At 33.6% G+C, this 24,767-nt stretch overlaps 2 protein-coding genes across 3 annotated transcripts; one reads left to right on the top strand and one right to left on the bottom strand.

Annotated features, from left to right (window-relative positions):
- Positions 1 to 2,172: 2,172 nt before the first annotated feature.
- LOC142228412 (dual specificity tyrosine-phosphorylation-regulated kinase 2-like) lies at positions 2,173 to 11,469 on the bottom strand. Of its 2 annotated transcripts, XM_075298843.1 has the most exons (5): positions 11,119 to 11,468; positions 10,485 to 11,028; positions 6,778 to 6,962; positions 6,562 to 6,625; positions 2,173 to 5,430 (listed from the first exon to the last, which is right to left on the bottom strand). In XM_075298843.1, exon 5 carries the CDS (start codon positions 5,286 to 5,288, stop codon positions 3,021 to 3,023), a length of 2,268 nt encoding a protein of 755 aa, XP_075154958.1. In that variant the 5' UTR covers positions 5,289 to 5,430; positions 6,562 to 6,625; positions 6,778 to 6,962; positions 10,485 to 11,028; positions 11,119 to 11,468; the 3' UTR covers positions 2,173 to 3,020. The 2 variants fall into 2 exon arrangements, with proteins under 2 accessions (XP_075154958.1, XP_075154957.1); XM_075298842.1 differs by having other exon boundaries at positions 2,173 to 6,625; positions 11,119 to 11,469.
- A 1,141-nt stretch (positions 11,470 to 12,610) lies between these two features.
- su(f) (cleavage stimulation factor subunit su(f)) lies at positions 12,611 to 24,539 on the top strand. The gene is made up of 10 exons (XM_075299927.1): positions 12,611 to 12,759; positions 12,835 to 13,157; positions 13,581 to 13,856; positions 13,920 to 14,031; positions 14,097 to 14,288; positions 14,811 to 15,002; positions 21,717 to 22,130; positions 22,833 to 22,940; positions 22,999 to 23,299; positions 24,039 to 24,539. Exons 1-10 carry the CDS (start codon positions 12,727 to 12,729, stop codon positions 24,266 to 24,268), a joined length of 2,181 nt encoding a protein of 726 aa, XP_075156042.1. The 5' UTR covers positions 12,611 to 12,726; the 3' UTR covers positions 24,269 to 24,539.
- Positions 24,540 to 24,767: the final 228 nt, after the last annotated feature.

Here is a 24,767-nt window from a genome sequence, read left to right as displayed (position 1 = left end):
GAACTGTCAATTGCTGCTGTCATATTTGACAAGTTTTTGTTTTTATTTTGATTCTTCAGATACTGTTATACAATGTGGTATACAGCTGTAACGTTGGTGGGACTGTAGTTAGTGAAGTCATCGTAACGTATCGATACGCGACACAATCGCGTTGAATTCGTAAATTTTCCATAGAAATAAAATTTTACAAATCTTCTATAGAAATAAAATTTTGACAAAATTTTCTATATAAATTAAATTTCGACAAAAATTTCTATAGAAATAAAATTTTGACAAAATCTTCTATAGAAATTAAATTTCGAATCTTCAAAATCTTCTATAGAAATAAAACTTCCATAGAAAAAAAATGTTGACAAAATTTTCTATAGAAATAAAATTTTGAAAAAAAAAATCCATAGAAATAAAATGTTGACAAAATTTTCTATAGAAATAAATTTTTGACAAAATATTTTATAAAATAAAATTTTGACAACATTTTCTATAGAAATAGAATTTTGACAAAAATTTTTTATAGAAATAAAATTTTTATAACATCTTCTAGGAAATAAAACTTTGAAAAAAATTTTCTATAGAAATAAAATTTTTAAAAATTTTTCTACAGAAATATTTTGACAAAATTTTCTATAGAAATAAAACTTCGACAAAATGTTCTATAGAAATAAAATTTTGACAAAGTTTTTATAGAAATTCAATTTTGAAAAAATTTTCTATAGAAATAAAATTTTGACAAAATTTTATTGTAGAAAAAAAATGTTGACAAAATTGTCTATAGAAATAAAATTTTGACAAAATTTTCTATTGAAATAAAATTTTTACAAAATTTTCTATAGAATAAATTTTTGACAAAATATTTTATAAAAATAAAATTTTGACAAAATTTTCTTTAGAAATAGCATTTTTGCAAAAAAATTTTATAGAAATAAAATTTTGGTAAAATTGTCTATGGAAATAAAATTTTGACAAAATTTTTTATAAAATAAAATTTTTATAATATTTTCTAGGAAATAAAACGTTGAAAAAAATTTTCTATAAAAATAAAGTTTTTAAAAATTTTTCTATAGAAATAAAATTTTGACAAAATTTTCTGTAGAAATAAAATTTTGACAAAATTTTCTATAGAAATAAAACTTTGAAAAATTTTTTTATAGAAATGAAATTTTGACAAATTTTTTTATAGAAATAAAATTTTGAAAAAAAAATTTTGACAAAATAGAAAAAAAATAGAAAATAGAAAAAAAAAAATTGACAAAATTTTCTATAGAAATAAAACTTTGACAAAATTTTCTATAGAATTAAAATTTTGATAAAATTTTCTATAGCAATAAAATTTTGACAAATTTTTTTATAGAAATAAAATTTTGACAAAATTTTCCATAGAAATAGAATTTTAACAAAAAATTTTTATAGAAATAAAATTCTGTTGGTTAAGCTACACTTGTAGTTTAGTCAATGCATGGTTTCAAGCTGAAATGAAACAACAACAATGATTAAAAGAAAAAAAAACAACAATAACAAAACAAAACGAAAGAAATAAAATTTTGGCAAAATTGTCTATGGAAATAAAATTTTGAAAAAATTTTCTATAAAATAAAATTTTTATAATATTTTCTAAGAAATAAAACTTTGAAAAAAATTTTCTATAGAAATAATATTTTGACTAAATTTTCTATAGAAATAAATTTTTGACAAATTAATCTATAAAGATAAAATTTTGACAACATTTTCTATAGAAATAAAATTTTGACAAAAATTTCTATAGGAGTAAAATTTTGAAAAAAAATTTCCATAGAAATAAAACTTTGACAAAATTTTCTATAGAAATAAAATTTTGACAAAATTTTCCATAGAAATAAAATTTTGACAAAATTTTCCAAAAAAAAAATGTTTGACAAAGTTTTTTATAGAAATAAAATTTTGAGAAAAATTTCCATAGAAATAAAATTTTGAGAAAAATTTCCATAGAAATAAAATTTTGACAAAATTTTCTATAGAAATAAAATTTTGACAAAATTTTCTATAGAAATAAAAGTTGATCAACAACTGCAAAATAAAATTTGTTTATTTGACAGTTTTTTGATAAAATTTTCTTCAAATTTTGATAGATTATTTTTAGATCGAGTGGCAACCGTGTTCCCTAGCCCAAGCTCTTCGTCAATGACAAATAAAACACTGTTTTTCATACCAACTGGTGATAATTAAGAATTAATTTTATTTTTTGTGTTATTTTTTAGTAGCACAACTTTTGTTTTTATAACGAATATCTTGGCAAAAAAAAATTAAAAAAAAAGGAAACAAAAAAATATATATAAATATAAAACATTTTCTTCAAACAATTATAATTACATTAACGTAATTCCTTAATTAAACAAATAAAACAAAATTACTTTTTTCTTACTACTTAGAATAAGTTAAGAGTCAGATTCTGATCACTTTTAGGCTGCAGAGAATTGTGATTAAAATTCAACTACTTCCTTGCGCCTATTGCTATATTCTAATGCCATAAAACATGGTCAGAATCTGATGAGTTATTGTTGTGTGTAAGTGTTTTTGTTGCTTTGTGTTTCTTTTTTTGCGCTAAAGTTAAGATAATTTAGAAAATTCTAAGAATTTATTTCGCTATTTGAAAATATGGTTCTTAAATCGTATCATGAGTGTGGTGGTTTTGAGCAGCTACAACAAACACATAATATACTTTCACGCCCATCATCAATAACATCCAACAACACACATTCACAAGATTCTTATACATATTTATATATATATATATAGTGGGTATAACATACATAGATAGATAATCTCAATTCTTTTTAAGTTTTTCTTTGACAATCGTTGTAAACAAATCTCCTCGCCATACCAATTCCTTGAATTTTTTTAAATATATTTTACCAGCCCATAAAATGTATTTTTGTTTTATATTTCTCTTGCCAAACCACGACTCAGGTTGTTTAAGCCACAGCCTATCAGTCATTTTAGACCAAATGAAGCCCCAGTGAAGCCTTCTAAAGGACACCAATAGGAATTTATTCGTCGTTTGGTATTGATGGCATTTTTGCAGTATATTCACGATGCGAAGAACCATTCGATTGTATAAGTGATAGATTGGAAGGATAGAGCATTGAATAATCTTTTGCCGGGGCCGATGTGGCTATGTTCGTTAAGGGTACGGTCGCCATATCCTTTTGATATTCACCCATTAGCGGCAGTACAAAATCCGTTTTGGGTTGCTGTTGTTTTTGTTGCAGTTTCCACAATGGATCGGAACTTTCATTCGTTGCCGTAGAGGAGGATACCCCACCTGCCCCACCAGCTAATGCATTAAATTCCTGACTCTGAGAATTATCTAAATTTGTAGCCGATACACTTCCACTATCGCTTAGGCCAGGATTTGTAGATACCGGGGATTTTTCATCGCATACACTGTTGGCGCCACTGCTACAACTAATAACACCACTTTGACTACTGGGTGGTTTGGGTAGACGGCGTCGTAACCATGGATGTTTAAGAGCCTCGGCTGGGGTTAAACGTTTCTCTGGATCCCATTCCAAACAGCCTCTTATGAAATTCAAGAATAATGCATCCTTACAGCCATCCAAAGCCCTCGAAAGTGTCTTGGAGCCAGGAGGTCCACGAGTTTTCCCATGTCTCGCCTGACCCCCCTTTAACACAACCATACCATCAGCCAAATTTCGTATAGTGCAATAACGAGGATATCCTTCGGGATTAAAAAATACCTTTGTCCGTCGTGAGTTTTTGAGTAACTCCTTCGGTGGCATTCCCAATACTTCCAGTATACAGGCCAATTGATCTGATTCATTTTCCCCGGGGAAGAGAGCATGACCGGTCAATAATTCGGCCAAAATACATCCCAAAGACCACATATCAATGGCTCGCCCATATTGTGTGCCCAAAATCACCTCAGGCGCTCTATAAAATCGTGATTGTATATAGCTATAGACTCGTTCTCGCTGGAAGCACGATGATCCAAAATCAATAACTTTTATGCCTGAACGTCCCTGTTGTTTGAGCAACACATTTTCGGGCTTCATATCACAATGGATAATTTCATTTTTATACAAGGCATCCAGGCATTGCAAAAGTGAATGGGCAAATTTACGTATTAGTTGCAAGGAGAAGCCCTTAAATGAGTTCTTCTTGATCAGCTCATACAGATTGATATTCAGCAATTCAAAGGTAATGCACATGTGGTTACGAAACGTGAAATAGTCATACATATGGATTATATTCATGGTATTGTATTTATCCTGACGCCTTAAGTGGTGCAGTATACGTATCTCTTCCTGGGCCTGGCGATAGAAACGGGTTTCATTGCGAACAATTTTCAGAGCAACATGTTCATGGGTTTTATGATCGTAAGCCTTTATCACCTGACCAAAGCTGCCTTTGCCAATTATCTTGAGCATTTCATAACGATAGGCTACATGGTCGTGGGGAACATGTATATAAGCTCCCTGTTCGTTATCATAGTCGTTATTGTTGGCCGTATTATTGGGACCCACAAGACCTGGCCTTTTCTTGGCATTGGCACCAATGAAATATATTTGACTATAATTTAAGATCTCTGTGCGTTCATATGGGGTTAGCTTGTGCATGTAGAGTATCATAACCTGTTGCGGTGAAACAACAAGCGGTTTGGGCTTTTCCGTCATAGTAGATTTCTGTTGGCCGGACATTATAATGTGTTCGTGAAATGAAAAGCTATCATTTTGATTTCCTGCCGATGAGGGATGAAGGGACACGATAGCAGTGTTAACATTGTTACCATTATTACTTGTGGCTGAATCTTCGTCATTTCCTGGTCGATTTGAAGATGTAGTTGAGCCACTAAGGTTCAACGCATTCATGGGTATAGAGTCAACCATGTGTTGGCCAGGAGTGCTGCCATTCGAGGAAGGCATGCTGTGACGATGAGGCGATTCTTGTACTCCTACCGCCGTCACACTCGATGTTACACAGGGTGGTTTAAGATCCTTGGCATTAAGACCCAAATATGCTTGAGGCCTGGAGCTTAGCTTGATCATTCCCATACCCCCGGGATCACTAAGTTGGGAGGCCATCAATGTTTGCTGCGGATATTGTGCTTGAACTTTATTCCGTATATCGTTATTATAATAATTCGTTTGGCTATTATTTAGGGGACCCGTAGCGTTTGCTGCATTTGTATTTGCATCATACACTAATGACGTGGACGAAGCCGAAGATATTGACAAACCGTTTGGACCAATCCTATTGTTGCTGGCACTGTCGATTCGACAACTTTTGCTACGCATTGATGTATACAAACTTTGGGGATTATCTAATATTGCGGCAGTACAAGTTGATGCATCTTTGTATACATCATTAGCTGACAAAGGCAGCAACAATTCGTCCACATGTGGAGCCGTATTGTTGGTGGCCACTGCACTGGATCCGCTATTATTGGGCGATAATGTCGAAATAATATTATTTTGGTTGGAGTTATTAGCGGCCGATGATGATGAAGACAAAGACGAAGAGGTATTGGTACTGATGTTAATATTGTTATCGCCTAAAAGACTTCGTGCCGAAGGAAGACGAACTAAATGTTGAAATGAAGCCGCTGTTCCATTTTGCGATGTTAATGATGATGGCAATTGCTGGTGGCCATTGTTAGGCGTTATAATTTGGCTGGCGGCTTGTTGCGTTAGCTGTTGAGTTTGAGAGCCTACCATGGTGTTTGTGTGCTAGCCAAGTTACCACCACGATCAGGTAAATGTTTAAAATTAATGCAGAAATATGGCAGTGAATAGCGAGTGTGGAATAGTTAAATGACAGATTACATAGGAAAGAATAAGGGAGTAGTAAAAAAAAAAACAAAAACAGTTAAGGTCACGAACAGTTGTTAACAAATAAAAAAATAGACGATTTTTTCAAGCTTTCGATGTGCGTGTATTGTACTCTGAAGGATTTGCGTGTTTGTCAAGCGTTTGTTGGTTACCACGGTTGATAATGGTTGGTGGTGATTTAGTTTCCCTTCGCTAAAATGTTAGAGTTTTATTCTTTGTCTGTGACAGGCAGGGGTGATGAGAGTTTTTTCTTAAAGGCTAGTGACTCTAAAAATTTTAAAATCTTTTCAAAAAGGCTAAGACAATACTTAATTTGTTCTTTGTTTTTGTTTTGTTTTTCTAAATTATACTGAAGTAGTAGCGAGTATGAGAGTGTGGGGGTGTAAAATTTTGGCTTCTTTATCAATGAGATCCAAGTATTCTTTTTTAAATTAAGTAAAGATAATGCAATTCGTTTTTTTGTTTATGGATGGAACTTTTGATTTCGTTATTTTAAATGCGTTTTTTTGTTTTTTTATAATATATCGTTTAAAACTATAGCTTCTATAAAGCTAAACTTAGATTGGTATATAACTCTTATATTTATATAACGTTGTTTTTATGATGATAATGATGAGTAGCTGCTTTTTCTAATAATTATTCAATGTTTGTTATTTTTCTACTATTAACACAAATTCTTAATACGGAGTAGGAGTAGTTAACTTCCTCGTGTGCGCTAGATTGTAAATGTTTTGCTTACTTGCTTTCCTAGTATGCTTGTTGTGTATGTTGATGGGCTATTTCTATCGATATTTGATTTTTTCCTTTGTATATATATGAAAAACAAAAAAAAAAAAAACAATAATAATTCTGTATTAAGAATACTTTTATGGCTTTCGTCTTCTTCAAGTAGTTTTCTATTCGCATTCATGCAACGAATATCCTTAAAGCTTCTTTGATGCGATTTTTGTTTTACCTTGTTGATGTGACAATTACAAACGGCCTTTTCGAAACCTAAATATTCCGTTGGTGATGTATGTTGTAAGGTAAACCTTGTTTACTATTGGTGTTTGCAACTTTTATATCAAAGTTTAAAGAATACTGATTCTTCAAATGGGTTTCCTTGCAGGATATTGCTGTGTTTTTGGTAATTTTGAAATTCTGTAAATATAAGAATATATAATGATGTTTGTTTAGTCATTAAATTTTTAAAGAAATTTATAATAAAAATGTCAAGTATTTTTAAACTGCTAAAGCATGCTTAGATGCTGTAATAAAAATGTTTCCTTAATTTCCCATTAAGACTGGTGCTATGTTCGGGTTTCCACCAAAATTCTAAATGTGCAAAAATATAAGGGATCCGTATATGTAAAGGTAGGTACTATGTTCGGTTTTCGAGTTGAAAGTCACTTTTTTTTCGTGACTAGTTTTCCAGAAATAATCAAAATTATAAATGAAAACAAGCATAACAGGTTGGCTAACAAAGAAAATATATTTTTTTGTCAAAATTCGTTTTTATTATTCAACATAGTTCTTTTCAAGAGCGATACAACGATTATAACGACCTTCCAATTTTTTGATACCATTTGGGTAGTACTCCTTCGTTTTGCCTCAAAATAGGCCTCAGTTTCGGCGATCACCTCTTCATTGCAGCCAAATTTTTTCCCTGCGGGCATCCTTTTGAGGTCTGAGAACAAGAAAAAGGCGCTAGGGGCCAGATCTGGAGAATACAGTGGGTGGGGAAGCAATTCGAAGCCCAATTCATCAATTTTTGCCATCGTTCTCAATGACTCGTGGCACGGTGCGTTGCCTTGGTGGAACAACACTTTTTTCTTCTTCATATGGGGCCGTTTTGCCGCGATTTCGACCTTCAAACGCTCCAATGACGCCATATAATAGTCACTGTTAATGGTTTTTCCCTTCTCAAGATAATCGATAAAAATTATTCCATTATTCCAAACAGAGGTCATTACTTTGCCAGCGGACTTTTGAGTCTTTCCACGCTTCGGAGACGGTTCACCGGTCGCTGCCCACTCAGCCGACTGTCGATTGGACTCAGGAGTGTAGTGATGGAACCATGTTTCATCCATTGTCACATATCGACGCAAAAACTCAGATGTATTACGAGTTAACAGCTGCAAACACCGCTCAGAATCATCAACACGTTGTTGTTTTTGGTCAAATGTAAGCTCGCGCGGCACCCATTTTGCACAGAGCTTCCGCATATCCAAATATTGATGAATGATATGACCAACACGTCCTTTGATATCTTTAAGGCCTCTGCTATCTCGATCAACTTCATTTTACGGTCATACAAAATCATTTTGTGAATTTTTTTGATGTTTTCGCCGGTAACCACCTCTTTCGGGCGTCCACCGCATTCACCGTCCTCCGTGCTCATTTCACCACGCTTGAATTTTGCATACCAATCAATTATTGTTGATTTCCCTCATTATCAAGCCAAGTTTTTGCTTCCACCGTATTTTTTCCCTTCAGAAAACAGTATTTTATCAAAACACGAAATTTCTTTTTTTCCATTTTTTTTCACAATAACAAAAGTTGCTTCACAAAAGACGCTCTATCTCACCAACTAATTGACTTACAGACGTCAAATTTTGACACGAATCATTTGAAGGTTGGTACTATATCAAAATAATATGCATTTAATACTAGCGACGCCATCTATGTGTCAGACCGGGGACTTATCAGCCAACCTGTTATTCTTGTAAAGTCTTGATTAAATCTAGAGGAATATGAAACTGCGCATCAATTTAGTTAATTTATCTGCTTTATTTATATAACGCGAAAATCGAACACAGTACTTACCTTAAGGAAAAATAAATCCGTATATGAATATTCGTTTCAGCGCCACCTATATGTGAAAAAATTATTCATATACGAATACAATTTTTTTGCGATATAATCCTCGATAGAAATTGACATAAATTAGCCAAACAAGAGATAGAATATCCAAATTTTAAGCAAAGATACACAAGATAAACGATAGCTTTCGATTGTCCACAGTGGTAGCATTTCCTTCGAAGAGCAGTGCGTCCACTTTCCAGGCCATATATTGTGACCCCAACCTAATTTTGCAATATCCGTTTTTACCATGGGATGGAAGATTTAAAGATCTATCTTTTACATGTAAATCTGAATGTCCATATCTTTCCATTTGGCCAAATATGGAGGATTATATTGTATTTTTTGCACATATAGATGGCGCTGAATATTCACTTACGGATTTATTTTCCCTTAAGGTGAGTATTAAGTTCAAGTTTAGCCGCTAAAGTGATAACCAAATCAGTAAAAAAGGCATAAAATTATACATATTTGTTGCAAATTTTATTATAACTTGATGGGGAATAGCCCAAAGCAAATTTTCACAAAGTTTGTATTCCTTAAAATGGATTATTAAAGAAAAGTAATCGTGAAAAAAATGACGATTTTAGCGGCTAAACTCGATCTGTCTGTCAATCGTGAACACCCGCCATAAAAAATGGAAAATTCCAACGATACCCTGAAAAAATCGAAATTTTTATATAAAAGAAGAGAAAGTAGAGAAAAAGAAGCTTCATTCGTTACCAGCAAAATCCCAAAAAATCGAAATTTAAATACGAAAAATGTATTTTGCATATATCTCATAAAATAAGTGTCTTGAGCGAAAAGGAGCTTAATTTCGGACTATCTTCAAAAAATCGAATATTCCAAAAAAAAAAAAAACTATATGAGAAGCTTATGTTGCTCATATCTCGTACATTATGCGTTGTAGCGCGAAAAAGGGCTTAATTCCTGACGAGCCACCAAAAAATCAAAAATTCCAACCAAAACCTGAAAAATCGAAATATTTATATGAAAAAAACCAAAACATATTTTGTTCATATCTCCTGAATTAGAGTGAGAAGGAGTTAAATTTGTGATTACCAAAAATTCTACCCATTTCCTAAAATATTGTATAACTTCATAAAAAAATCTTTTTTTCGTGTGAGGTTTGTAGAAATTTTGCATGAAGTGAAGTTAGTGCGCTAAGCTATTTTTAAGAAACTGGCTGATTGTTTATGTCTCTTCTTAATACAAAATTATCTTGGGTTCTTCCCTGGGTCATTCCTAAATTTTTCCTTTTATATTACGGCATTTTAAAGTTTTCACTTTCCAAATTAGTTATTGAAATAAGATTTATAAAGTCTCTTCACTAAAACACCTTAAATGGCAAACAATTAATCATTTAAAAAAAAAATTTCAATTTTTAATTTTTTGGGTTTAAATTAAAATTTGTTCTTAGCTGATAGCCTAAGTAGCTGATGCTAGATTATTCCCTTATATTTATATGTTTACTATAAGTTTAATAAATGAATAAAATTTGGTTACTTTTTTAATTTTGGAAAAGTCGACTTTAAACTTATTGATCCTTATTGAAAAATTAACTTTTACTTTGCCAATATCGATGAGCATAAGATATATCACGTCCGATTTAATTTAAGTCAACTTTTCGATTTTGTCGATAAAAAACGATATAAAATATTAAAATGTGCTAAATTTTTGTCGTTGTTTGTCTTGAGTTCTCATGCTTAAAATTCCCTGCCATTCTCAAAGGAGCTATAAATTATTATGAAAGAATTTTCAATATATTATTCATACAAGAAAATTGATATATTGACTAAAGATTGATTTTATGGTACTTACTTGTTGTTTTTATGATTTTTATGTTTATAGCTGTTAATTTTTTGGCTTGGTATATTATTGCTTTTATAGGATTTTTACTCGGTAATGCACATATATCACTCTTCCCAATATCCAATTTAATGTATCGATTGAGTTTGATCCCCTCCATTGACAGACTAGATGAAATGGCTTGGCGTGATGTCCAGTTTATCACCGAAATGTCCCTTGATGATTCATTCAGACAAAAATGTATGCTATTATATACCCACCCTCCTCCTTTTTAGAGATTTTGCTTTGCTTTACAATACAATTTTCACAATGAGTATGATTTGTCTCCAAGTTGATTGATCAACTGTCGTCGTAATCCTTTTTATATGATTTCTAGACCATTGCCCCTAATCTTTGTTAAAATACAAGTAATGGTTGCTTCTGTTTTGCTTGTTCTTCCTCTTTTTGTCGTCTGACTGCAGGTGTTATTGTTCTTTGTGGCATTAACATAGCCACCCTTTGACGAAGAAATGTGCTTTGTTTTGATTTTTCCACATTCATTGGATTTCTCTGGGGGCTAAAAACAAAAACACCAAGTTAGTTTTTGATATTTTTTCTTACCGGTTCCATTTTAATTTCACTAACCCACTCAAAATTTGGCACTTACATTTAATGTCACTGCAAAAATTATAATTAGGACCCCACACTACTCCAACATCTCCAAGTGGGGTGGGGTGGTAATTATATTTTCCTTATATTGGGGCCTTTGTAACGTTCTCGCTCTCTTTCTCTCTTGTATCCATTATTTTTTAGGACCAGGCAAAACTAGCAAGTTCTTTGCACTTTTGTGAATGTAATGTTTTTTTTTAACTTTTAAGCGAGTACACGTCAATTTTTTTTTGTTAATTTTTTATGTTTCTGTTCTTTGTCCTTTGACCCCGTTTTTGTTTTCCTGGGACTTTTTAAGACAATGTTCCCAAACGTCCAATCCACTACTTGTAATTCCACCTAATTGAAGAAGAAGAAGTAAAGAAGCCCCACATACCCGCCATACAGCCCCCTCCTTAGACGATCATATGCCCTCAGTACATATATCGGGACCGGCATCGTAAACATTGACGCCGTTCAAAATATGTGCCCCCGCATACTATAGTACACTTTCTCAATGTACCGTACTATATGTACAAAAATTTGCCAAATTTCGAGTACTTAAACAAATAATTGCCGATTTTAAACACGTCTTTATTTCAATTTTTTTTATGAATACATGTTAAATCAACAATCACAATGATGTTGAATGCCCAGGATTTTGTGATTTTGGAAATTTTTGCACTACGCCGGGTGACAAAATAATGCCGGCGTTCATAGTATCCGGGTGACGGCGTGGTGTAAAAAGGTACAAAATGTAGCCAGTGATGAGAATTTACAACCATGATAAAATATTATAAAATAATAAAAAAAATGCAGTACTATAGTAAAATTTCTCAAAACTTTTTCAATACCGTAGTATTTGTATCATAATTTCGGAAAATTTTAAGAAACAGTTTTAAAAGTGCGCTCTATGCTTTTTGGCTATACAAATAGAATTTGATTGTTTTGTAACTGTAATATGATTTTGTTCAAATAGCCAAAATTTAACGAAAAATGCTCTTTTACACCATATGTATATTTTTGTACTTTTTAAAAAATGACTCCATCCCAATGAAGTTGTTTTGAAATAATTAATAAAACAGGGTGAAATTGACCAAATCTTTACAAATGCTTGAACTCAAGATCAAAATCAGGATTCAAATTGAAAATTTAATGCGCTTTACAGAGTATCAGTTATTCCGGACGACAGTGCTCGTCTCGAACATATCCAATATATTGTGCACATTATAAGTTAAGTATCGATCCCATACACATGCAGCAGTATCGATTATGCCTTCGGACTTAACTTATAATGTGCACAATATATGGGATATGTTCGACACGAGCACTGTCGTCCGGAATAACTGATAGTCTGTAAAGCACATTATGTGCAAAATTTGAATTTTGCGCCATCAGGAGTCCACTATAATAATGTTGTATACGTTCACACTTTATTTATATCGATTTCTTGTTAACTTATTTTGATTCAGTGTCACCCTGCAACACCCAGTTATTGAGTTATCGGAAGTCAACGACGTGACTCAAATTACGGACGGCATTTTTTATCCTTCAATCTTTTCGGCTTAAATTAATAAATTCCGTAGATTAATTATTTTTTAGGCATATAGAAAGTCACATCAGCAATATGTCTGTCAGAGATCAGATCAAAATCGACATTGTAAGTAGAATTATTATCTAAGAACATCTATGGCGGTCAGATAATGAACATGAATTGTGTCCCTCCTATTTCTAGGAATGGGGCCATGAACGCCTTGTTCGCGCCCAAGGAGTTGTGGAAATGAGGCCGTATGACATTGAATCCTGGTCAACATTACTACGCGAGGCCCAAACGCGTTCAGTCAGTGAGGTTCGTAGTTTATATGAGTCATTGGTGAATGTCTTCCCTACGACGGCCCGATATTGGAAAATCTACATTGAACAGGAGATGAAAGGTCGGAACTTCGAACGAGTAGAGAAGCTATTTCAGAGGTCTCTGGTGAAAATCTTAAACATAGATTTGTGGAAATTATATTTGACATATGTCAAGGAGACAAAGGCCGGCTTAAGTACCCATAAGTAAGTTGACAAGCAGTTAACTAGATTCCAAAAAGGCCTACAAATGATTAGAATAGTTGTATTATTGTATATGTACTAAAAAAAAAACTAGATATAATTTATTTGCCTACAAATTTGCATGTAGATCGTTTAAGCCAATTCCCGGCCAGCCAGAATAAAACGCAGCATTTTTGTCAATCTGCGGCAAAAATGATGCTTGTGCAAGACATCATTGTCTCTGTTAAATTTCTTAGATCAAGGTGGTACAATAGTTATCATCTCTACACGGTACTAAGAAAAACAAGTCTAAATTTAGTCTACGACAGTGCAAGTACATGCAGTTATCCTGATTATTTTAGCCTTTTACAGAAAAACTAAACAAATCAATCTCCATTCTTGTTATAAATTATAGACTACTAAGATCAATTTTTTTTTTATTTTTAGGGAAAAACTGGCCCAAGCCTATGATTTCGCATTGGAAAAAATTGGTATGGATTTGCATTCATTTTCCATATGGCAAGATTATATTTCGTTTCTGCGAAGTGTCGAAGCAGTTGGAAGTTATGCAGAAAATCAAAAGATAACAGCAGTGCGGAGAGTATACCAAAAAGCAGTCATAACACCTATTGTCGGTATAGAACAGCTATGGAAAGATTATATACAATTCGAGCATGGCATTAATCCCATTATATCGGAAAAAATGAGTTTGGAACGATCAAAGTAAGCAACAACTTTAGGATACAAAAAAAAATACTTATGCATTTTTTGTTACTTTAATAACAGGGATTACATGAATGCAAGACGAGTGGCCAAGGAATTGGAAAATATAACCAAAGGCTTAAACCGTAATCTACCAGCGGTGCCACCAAATTTATCCAAAGAAGAAATAAGACAGGTAAATGTGAATGAAAAACCCAAAAAAGCACAAAATTTAATATGAATTTCTTTTTTTTTTTACAGGTTGAGCTATGGAAAAAATTCATAGCCTTTGAAAAATCAAATCCTTTGCGTACCGAAGATACAGCACTAATTACACGTCGTGTTATGTTTGCCACTGAACAATGTTTATTGGTGTTAACTCACCATCCCGCAGTTTGGCATCAGGCGGCTCAATTTTTAGATCAAAGCTCAAAAGCTTTAACCGAAAAAGGAGTGCGTATTGTGTTTTCCTTTCCTAAATATTCTCAATTTCAGCATATTATCAACAACAACAATGCTCTAATCACATATCGGCGGAAAATCGAGATCGTGATTATGCTTTTGCAGACATTAAGGAAATTGCCAATAGTTTTCTTTGGCCAGTTGATAAGTCTATCAATAAACTATAAGACTTCCAAGTCTTATCTTAACATACAAATTGAAACCCCATGGATTTTTTATTTCATAATTCTCGTGTCCACGAATAATGTCAAGAGGTATTGAGGAAATTGCATTCGCTTCCAGAAAATTGTATGTACAAGTTGCGAAAAAAAACACAAAGTAAAATAATTAATTCCACGAAATTCCCTTTGATATCTTTGAATAACTAAAATGCAATTCCCTTGATGCTTCTGTAGACATTTCTTTCTTACTGTGTACTTTTTTATATCAATAATTGTAAAACAAAAACTAATACTAAATGTTCTCTATATAGCATTTATTTAATTGCAATTTAAACATTTATATTCATATTAGGACACACAAGCCGCTAAAATATTTGCCGATGAATGTGCCAATATATTGGAGCGTTCCATTAATGGTGTTCTCAATAAAAATGCCTTGTTGTATTTTGCTTATGCTGATTTCGAAGAGGGCCGCATGAAATATGATAAAGTTCATGCTATGTATAATAAATTTTTGGCCATTCCTGATATAGATCCAACACTGGTAAGTTTATTGATGCAAAAAAAAAGCAAAATTTAGTCTTTAGTAAATTGTAAATTGTGATATAAATTTCTTTAATTTGTTATTGTGGATTAGGGTTATATACTATAAATATACATATATGTAAATTGCTCACAACAAAAAACAAAAGACCCATTAACGCCCAAAATGAAACTGCCGTGCAAAAATTGATTTTGTGGGTTTTTATTAACTCAGTAACGACTCAATAATGAGATTTTAATAAAACAGACACTTTTTGGAAAAAAGGGTGTCCCCATGTGGGGACATTGGGCAGATTAAGTATGAAATTCTCCATCTCCAATTTAATCTTTATTACTTATTACAATTTTAATCTTTTTATTACTTTTTTATCTACACATAATCGAGCTATTATATGCGAGTAATTATAGATTTTAGATCACTTAGTGCACAAAACTATTGAAAGTAACGAAAGTTACGAAAGTTATCCGAATAATAATAAGAATATAACGCACTGAATATGACACTTGTTTATCAAATACGACCAAGGTCTTTGTTTATAGATCAGATGCAGTATAAAGCTGCCATACGTGTAACTAAAATTACAAAAATAACGGGTAGCTCATAGTCGTTTGACTTTAAACAGGTGTCCTCATATGGGGACAGAGGGTGGTATATAAATGTTTAAATTGAAATTGAATTCGATATTCAACATTCTGGAAAATATTCGGGATAAGATTGTGGATTTTGGGCTATAAAGATATGGGCATACGAATACCATTGTATATTAAAATATTATACGACATAAATCATATTCCCATACGCATAGCAAGACTTCTGGGAAAAGGCATATTTTTTTAATTTATTTTAAATAGCCCCTATAGCCCCTAGCTGAAAATTGTCTATATATGCTAATGTATATTCCCCATATCTATTATGATCTCCACAATTGTAAAAACTTGTACACAAATCCGAATATTCCATATTCTACATTTCAAGAAAATATTCGGTTGAAAGTTGTGGCTCTTGGGATATCAATATATGAGAAGATTTCTGTATTTGGCATCATATCTTAGGTCATTTAGATCAATTTTGCGATTTGAAGATGCTCAAGAAAAAAATTTGCGGCTCCGCCTATATGTTGCTTTATAAAAGAATATATACGGTCGTAAGTTCCATCGGGCCGAATCTTAAGTACTCATCATCGGGTCAAATAACGCCTCTTAGACGATACGAGTTTAAAATTCTGTAGGTTTTTACCCAAAAAAACAAACACGCATGGTTCGAGAAATATATTACAAATCTCAGGAAGTCATATCGGGAGACCTAGCTATATTTTTATTCCTACCACCATAGAATGGTGTTGAGCGTATAATAAAATTGTCATTCCGTTTGTACCGCAACGAAATTTCCGACTATAGAAAGTATACATGTGTATTCTTGATCAGGGAGAAGATGATCTCACGATGTCCGTCCGTCTGTCTATTGTAATCACGATAGCCTTTAATAATGGCTCTATCGTCCTGAAATTTGACACAGATCCGTTTTTGTCAAAGCAAGCAGGTATAGCCCCAGATAGACCGATCTCCCGATTTAACTTATAAACACTCCAATTTTTATCCGATTTGACAGAAATTGGAAAGATAGTAGAGTTATAGGTCCAGAAATAGGTGTGCCGAACATAATATGTAAGGGACCCCCATATAGACCGATCTACCGATTTGACATCTTGGGCTTCCTGACGCCACAATTTTTATCCGATTTTCCAGAAATTGGAAATCTAGAGGTATTTTTGAACCACAAGTAGGTATGTCAAATATATTGGGTATCGGAAAATGTTTTGGTAAAGCCCCCATATTAATTGATCACTCTTTTTAACTTATTGGGCTTCTAGATACCCCAAATTTTTATCCAAGTTTCCAGTAATCAAAAATCTAGAAATATTTTAGGTCCATAAATGTGTGTGTTGTATATTGTATGTACCGGTCTATGGTTTGGTAAGTCCCCCATATAGACCGGTCTTCCGATTTGAGTCCTTATACTTCTTAGACACCGCAATTGTTATTCAGAGGTATTTTAATACAGAGCCTCAAATAGATGTGCCGAATGTGGTCTATGTTTTGAAATAGTCCCACAAATACATGTGTCGAATATGGTTTGTATCGATCCATGTTTTGGAAAAGGCACCATATAGACCTATCGCCCGATTTGACTCCTTAGAATTCTAGACACCGATTTGCCTGAATTTGAAAACCTAGAGGTATTCCAGGACCACAAATAGATATGCCGCTGTGTTGAAGCCCCGGCTGGCTTCTAGACACCAAAATTTTTTTGCCTGAAATCGGATATCCAGAGTTATTTTAGGTCCACAAATAGATGTACTGACTATGGTGTATATCCATCTTTTGGCAAAGCCCCCATATAGATCGATATCCCGATTTGAATTCTTGGGTATTTAGACACGGAAATTTTTATCCAATTGTCCTGAAATGGAAAACTAATTTAGGTCAATAAAGAGTTATTTCAAATTTGGTTTACACCGGTAAGCGTTTGATATATCTCCCATATACAATTGGTCGATTCTGGAAGTAAAATTGCCGATTTTACTTCTACTAATTAGAGTGGATGTTGAATATTCCTTTAAAATTCAAACAAAAATGTTTTTGATATAGTCGCCATATGTAGAAAATTTACATTTGTCTTCGGGAAACGTACCATTTGCACCGATCTTCTTGAGTTAGTATCCACCTGAAATTCTATATATATTTTTTCATGTAACTCACAACGACGAGGGGATTTCATTGATCCATTGTGATGGGTACTTAAGATTCGTCCCGGCCGAACTTGCGGCCGCATGTACGTACTTGTTTTTAGGATAATTTGTGAGAGTGAATATAGGCGGTTAGTAACTAGAGGTGTGCGCGTGACACGAAATTTTCGTGACACGCGTGATTCACGCGTGAGTCACGTGATTCGTGAATGAAATTTTGACCAAATCACGTGAATGTGCGTGAATGGGACTGAACAAAAATGTGTCGTGCGTGATCGTGCGTGAACATTAAATTCTGTTCGTGAATGTGCGTGAGTAAATTTTTTTCAAATTCACGCTCACGACAAAATTCACGTTCACGAAAAAATTCACATTCACGAACAATTCACGCTCACGACAAAATTCACGCTCACGAAGAAATTCACGTTCACGAAGAAATTCACATTCACGAAAACTTCACACTCACGATGACATTCACGTTCACGAAAAAATTCACGTTCACGAAAAATTCACGCTCACGAGAAAGTTCACGCTCACGAAGAAACTCACAGTCACGAAAAATTCACACTCACGATGAAATTCACGTTCTTCTTGTGCAAAATGTTAAGCAAAGTGGGGTAAAACTCTGGCTTCTGGGGCCATATAAGTTCATATCGGGCGAAAGCTATATATGGGAGCTATATCTAAATCTGAACCGATTTCAACCAAATTTGGCACGCATAGTTACAATGCTAATTCTACTCCCTATGCAAAATTTCAACTAAATCGGAGCAAAAAATTGGCCTCTGTGGGAAAATAAGTGTAAATCGGGCGAAAGCTATATATGGGAGCTATATCTAAATCTGAACCGATTTGGCTGATATTTGGCAAGTTTTTCGAGACTCATAAAATATTCGGATGTACGGAATTTGAGGAAGATCGGTTGATATACACGCCAATTATGACCAGATCGGTGAAAAATATATATGGCAGCTATATCTAAATCTGAACAATCGGACTAAAACTGCGAGCTGTACTTTGCACACAAAAATACATCAACAGACAGACAGACGGACAGACAGACAGACAGACATCGCTAAATCGACTCAGAATTTAATTCTAAGACGATCGGTATACTAAACGATGGGTCTCACACTTTTCCTTCTTGGCGTTACATACAAATGCACAAACTTATTATACCCTGTACCACAGTAGTGGTGAAGGGTATAATAATGATTGAACATTTTTACATTTTTAAATTGAAAACATACTTCCAAATAAAAAATTAATAATTTTCAGAAATAATTGGTTTCATTGGTTCATTAAATTTTGGCTTAGATGTAAAAAAAATAATTCTATATAGTATAGTTATAATATATGTAATTATAATATAATAAAAAATAAAATAAGTAAACAATAACACTATAAATCATTGATTGCCTCAATTAAAAATTAATTAAGTTTTTCGGCCAAAATCAATCCAAATTTTAATTGAATTTATATTTTGATTTGATTAAAATGTTAATTGTATCTGTTAATTTTTTAATTGAGTACGTTTTCAACTTCAGATTTTTAATTAGAAATATTTTGGCGAATTTGTGTGGGTAGCTCATTTGTATCACGAGCGAGAGTGAGTAAGTTTTTAAGTTCGTACTCATTCGTGAATTACATTTTTTCGTTTGTTTTGTAAGTATAATAGTCGTGAACGTGCGTGAGTTGCATTTTACATCGTGAGCGTGCGTGAATAGTTTTTTTTATGAATCGTGAGTGTGTGGAAGTACGTTTCATTGTTCGTGAACGTGCGTAAGTAGTTTCTTTTTTCGAATCGTGAGTGTGCGTGAATAAGTTTGTTGTTCGTGAACGTGCGTGAGTTGATATATCCCGTCGTGAGCGTGCGGTAGTCACTATTCTGCAATCGTGAGTGTTTATCTTTGCAGGATTTTGGTTCGTGAACGTGAGTGAGCGTGAATCAATAAAAACCTTCGTGCGTGAATGTTACGAATTCATTCGTGAGCGTGCGTGAGTGTGATCAATTCCAAAACGGGCGTGCGTGATCGTGCGTGAATGTTACGAATTCATTCGTGAGCGTGCGTGAGTGTGAGCAATTCAAAAACGGGCGTGCGTGATCGTGCGTGAATGTTACGAATTCATTCGTGAGCGTGCGTGAGTGTGAGCAATTCTAAAACAGGCGTGCGTGATTGTGCGTGAATGGCATTTTGAATTTGTGAGCGTGCGTGAGCGTACGTGAAAACTCCCTCACGCGCACACCTCTATTAGTAACTACCTTATTTGAACATTCCTACATGTAGGAATAACGAATTTTGAGGTTCTTTTTATACCCTCCACCATAGGATGGGGTTATATTAACTTTGTCATTCCGTTTGTAACACAACGAAATATTGCTCTAAGACCCCATAAAGTATATATATTCTGGATCGTGGTGAAATTCTGAGTCGATCTGAGCATGTCCGTCCGTCTGTTGAAATCACGCTAACTTCCGAACGAAACAAGCTATCGACTTGAAACTTGGCACAAGTAGTTGTTCTTGATGTAGGTCGGATGGTATTGCAAATGGGCCATACGTATAGCCCCCATATAAACGGACCCCCAAATTTGGCTTGCGGAGACTCTAAGAGAAGCAAATTACATCCGATCAAGCTGAAATTTGGTACATGGTGTCAGCATATCTCTAACAACCATGCAAAAATTGGTCCACATCGGTCCATAATTATATATAGCCCCCATATAAACCGATCCCCCGATTTGGCTTGCGGAGCCTCTAGGAGAAGCAAATTTCATCCGATCCGGCTGAAATTTGGAACATGGTGTTAAAATATGGTCTGTAACAAGCATGCAGAAATTGGTCCATATCGGTCCATAATTATATATAGCCCCCATATAAACCGATCCCCAGATTTGGCCTCCGGAATCCCTTGGAAGAGCAATATTCAACCGATTCGGTTGAAATTTGGTACGTGAATGTAGTATATGGTATCCAACAACCATGCAGGAATTGGTTCAAGTCAGTCCATAATTATACACACAAAAAAATTTTTTTCTGATTCAATCACGAAATTAATTGATCCAATTAATTTTTTAATTGAAATGTCTTCAATCACAGAAATGATAGTATCAATTAAAAAATTAATTGACAGTCAATTAAAAAATTAATTGGTCCAATTAAATATTTAATTGGTACTATTAATTTGTGTGATTGATTTTTATTTCAATTAAAAAATTAGTTGAATCAATTAAGTTTTTAATTGAATATTTTTTAAAACTCAATTAAGATTTTAATTGGAAAAATTTTCGTGAAATTTTGTCTGTGTATATATCTTCCATATAAACCGATTCCCATATTTGACCTCCGGTGCCTTTTGGAGAAGCAAAATTCATCCGATCTGGTTGAAATTTGGTACGTGGTGGTAGTATATGATATTTAACAACCATGCCAAAATTGGTCCATATCGGTCCATAATTATATATAGCCCCCATATAAACCGATCCCCAGATTTGGCCTCCGGAGCCCCTTGGAAGAGCAAATTTCATCCGAGTCAGTTGAAATTTGGTACATTGTGCTAGTATATGGCCGTTAACAACCATGCCTAACCATGTCCATATCGGTCTATAGTTATATATAGCCCTCAGATAAATCGATCCCCAATCACACAAAAATTGGTCCATATCAAGTTCATAATTTTATATAGCGCCCATATAAGCGACCCCATATTTCAATTCTGGCTCTCTACGTACCGTGCAAAAGTCCATATCGATTATCGAAAGCCCACTTTTTCAAAATTTTAAAAAGTCGAGAAGACGGAATATCGACGTTTCCCAATTTTGAAATAATTGAAAAGTCGACTTTTCTAAATTTTGAAAAAGTCGAAAGGTCGAAGTTCGACATTTCCAAAAATCCAGATAGTCCAAAAATTGAACATCCATATACCACATACATTACAAATATTAACATTCCCTCATTTCTTTTTCAGGCATATGTCCAATATATGAAATTTGCCCGCCGTGCCGAAGGCATCAAATCCGCTCGTGCTGTCTTTAAAAAAGCTCGCGAAGATGTACGTTCTCGTTATCATGTTTTTGTATCGGCTGCCCTCATGGAATACTATTGTTCTAAAGATAAGGATATAGCATTTCGTATATTCGAATTGGGTTTGAAACGTTTTGGTGGTAGTCCTGAATATGTTATGTGTTACATCGACTATTTGTCACATCTGAATGAAGATAACAATACAAGAGTGTTGTTTGAACGGGTACTATCATCGGGTGGCCTAACGCCACAACTAAGTGTTAATGTATGGAATCGTTTTTTGGAATTTGAATCGAACATCGGTGATCTTTCTAGTATTGTGAAAGTTGAAAGAAGGAGAAGTGCAGTATTGGAGAATGTAAGTGAAAAGAGAGAGAGAGAAAGATTGTCACTTGAAATTTAGAAAGATGAAACAAATAATTTTAATGATTCATGGTATGGTTACCAAGGGCTTATATTTGACACAAATCAAATAATAAATCGCTTGGTTGTATTATGTTCCGAAAACGGTATATAATTATTTAGAATTTTGTTTTCTTATCCCCATTTTGATGAAGCTCTGTTAGTGCTACGTTAGCTAACGAACTTTTAAACCGAACTAGAGACATATCTGTCATCTTGTCTATATATTCCATATGCCAGTTAGGAGCTTAACTGCTGGAAATTTTTCAGTTACAGTTAGCTGACGTGAAGATATTTGCAATTTACTTTCTGTTAACTGGTAGTTAAAGCATAACGTAGCTACATGAAAATGGCCGTTAATATAATAAATAAACGTGGCCAAATATTTGCCCTAAATGCCAAACCCTAAGCAATTATGCCTACTCGCGTACTAAAAATGTCCTAAAAGCTATCATAAGTAATTTGGGAAGTCCTTGATTTACTGCCATGAAGCATTAATATGCATATAATAGCTGCTGGATTCTACTTAAAAAGTACCCGAAGGCACCTATTATCACTTTTTAGAGAACTCACCCTTCATCTTTTTTTAAATTTTATGAGACGATATAATATGGATTTTTCTTTTTGATTAGTTGTGATCTCAAAATTATTATTTTAGCTAAAAGAATATGAAGGCAAAGAAACAGCTCAATTGGTGGATCGTTATAAATTTCTTGATTTATATCCTTGTTCTACGGTCGAATTAAGATCCATTGGTTATACGGAGGTAAGTTCTTTAATTATACTGTCTTTTGTTTTGTCATTCATTAGATATATCTCGTTAGAATGTTGGTATAACGCTTAATAAACTAGCGCCGAATGTCCCTGGAGTACCAGCGGCAAAAGAAGAACCTGAAACTGAACCTGCGGTGCAATTACCAAAACCAGATTTCTCACAAATGATACCGTTTAAGCCTAAGGCAAATGCCTATCCGGGAGCTCATCCTTTAGCCGGTGGTACATTTCCACAACCGCCTGCTTTGGCGGCTTTATGCGCCGCTTTACCGCCTCCAGTGTGTTTTCGAGGACCTTTTGTGTCCATTGAATTGTTATTTGATATATTCAATCGGATAAAATTGACTGATGGTAAGTTTGATTTATGGGAAATATAAAGGGAGAATTCTCAAACTTTAACACTAAGGCTATGTACACACTAGGCAAATATTTCACCAAATGGCGTGTCAAACATTTTTCCAGAACCATTTTCCAAATATCTGGATATGGTTTTTGGAAAATAATCCTACACCGATGTTAGATATCCGATATGAGCAAAAAATGTCGGTTGGTTTGGCTGTGGCGACGGATTCCTTTTTGATTTCTGTCAAATATTTGGCCAGTGTGACCATAGCATAAGAAAGGTGGACACCTCTTTCGTATTATGTTCATTAATCTTTCATAAGTGCACACAAATTTGGGCAACTGTGGGTGCCCAAGGTGAAAAAATTTAATTCGCATTTCTCTTTTAAAAAGAGTGTCACTTTTTTAAATTATTGTACCACTTGTGATTGCACGACTAGCGGTACTTTGAAGCCAAATACTAGGCTTTTTGGTTCTACTTAAAATTTAACATTTTCATAGGAAAAAATTTAATTAATTCGTATTTCCCTTTTATGAAAATGTGCCAATATTTTAAAATGATTGTGCCGCCTTTTATTGCAAGTGGCACTTTTTTACCACTTTTTAGAAACTTTCATCGGTAACGTGGAACTGCAGTCATCACGACTGGATATTATTTTGAGCAATTAAAGACGTTTTTTGTCCAACTGGAAAATATATTCCTTTAAATTAAATTATTGTATTATAATTTCTATTTCTATCCCACTAGCTCCACCTTTACCGTCTGGCGATCCCGGTTGTGATACGAAAATATTTGATTTAGCCAAATCTGTACATTGGATTGTTGATGAGAGTATTTGTGCTGGTGATGCGGCGACAGGTGTTAAACGACGTCGTATGTTACCAGGAGGCGATGATAGTGACGAAGAGACACCCACAGCTGCACCACCAGTCAACGATATCTATCGTCTGAGGCAACAAAAACGTTTTTCAAAGTAGTGGCATGACTCCTAAGTAAGACTCTAAGTAGAGAGTAAATCTTAATAATAATAAAAAAAAAACAATATGTTGTTTTTAATTTATTGTACAATTTGTTTTTACATTTACATTTAATAAACCCTTTTGTCGTAATAATTAATTTTCCATGAAAAGAACAGTAACATTAAAAGATTATGAAAAGTCTTAAGCTAGGTATATATTTAGCATTAACAAATAATTGTGGAATATTTTTATTAAAGATTTCAAAATAAATGCAACAAATAATACAAAAGGCATTGATGTTTTTTTTTGTAGCAATTTAAACAAAAAACGTCTACAGAAATAAAATTTTGACAAAATTTTCTATGGAAATAACATTTTGACAAAATTTTCTAGAGAAATAAAATGTTGACAAAATTTTCTAGAGATAAAATTTTGACAAAATTTTCTACAGAAATAAAATTTTGACAAAATTTTCTAGAGAAATAAAATTTTGACAAAATTTTCTAGAGAAATAAAA

This window comes from Haematobia irritans, chromosome 3 (genome assembly GCF_050003625.1).
Source record: "Haematobia irritans isolate KBUSLIRL chromosome 3, ASM5000362v1, whole genome shotgun sequence".
NCBI lineage: Eukaryota > Metazoa > Arthropoda > Insecta > Diptera > Muscidae > Haematobia > Haematobia irritans.
Note: the sequence above shows the minus strand (reverse complement) of the source record. Positions and strands in the feature narration are given on the sequence as shown.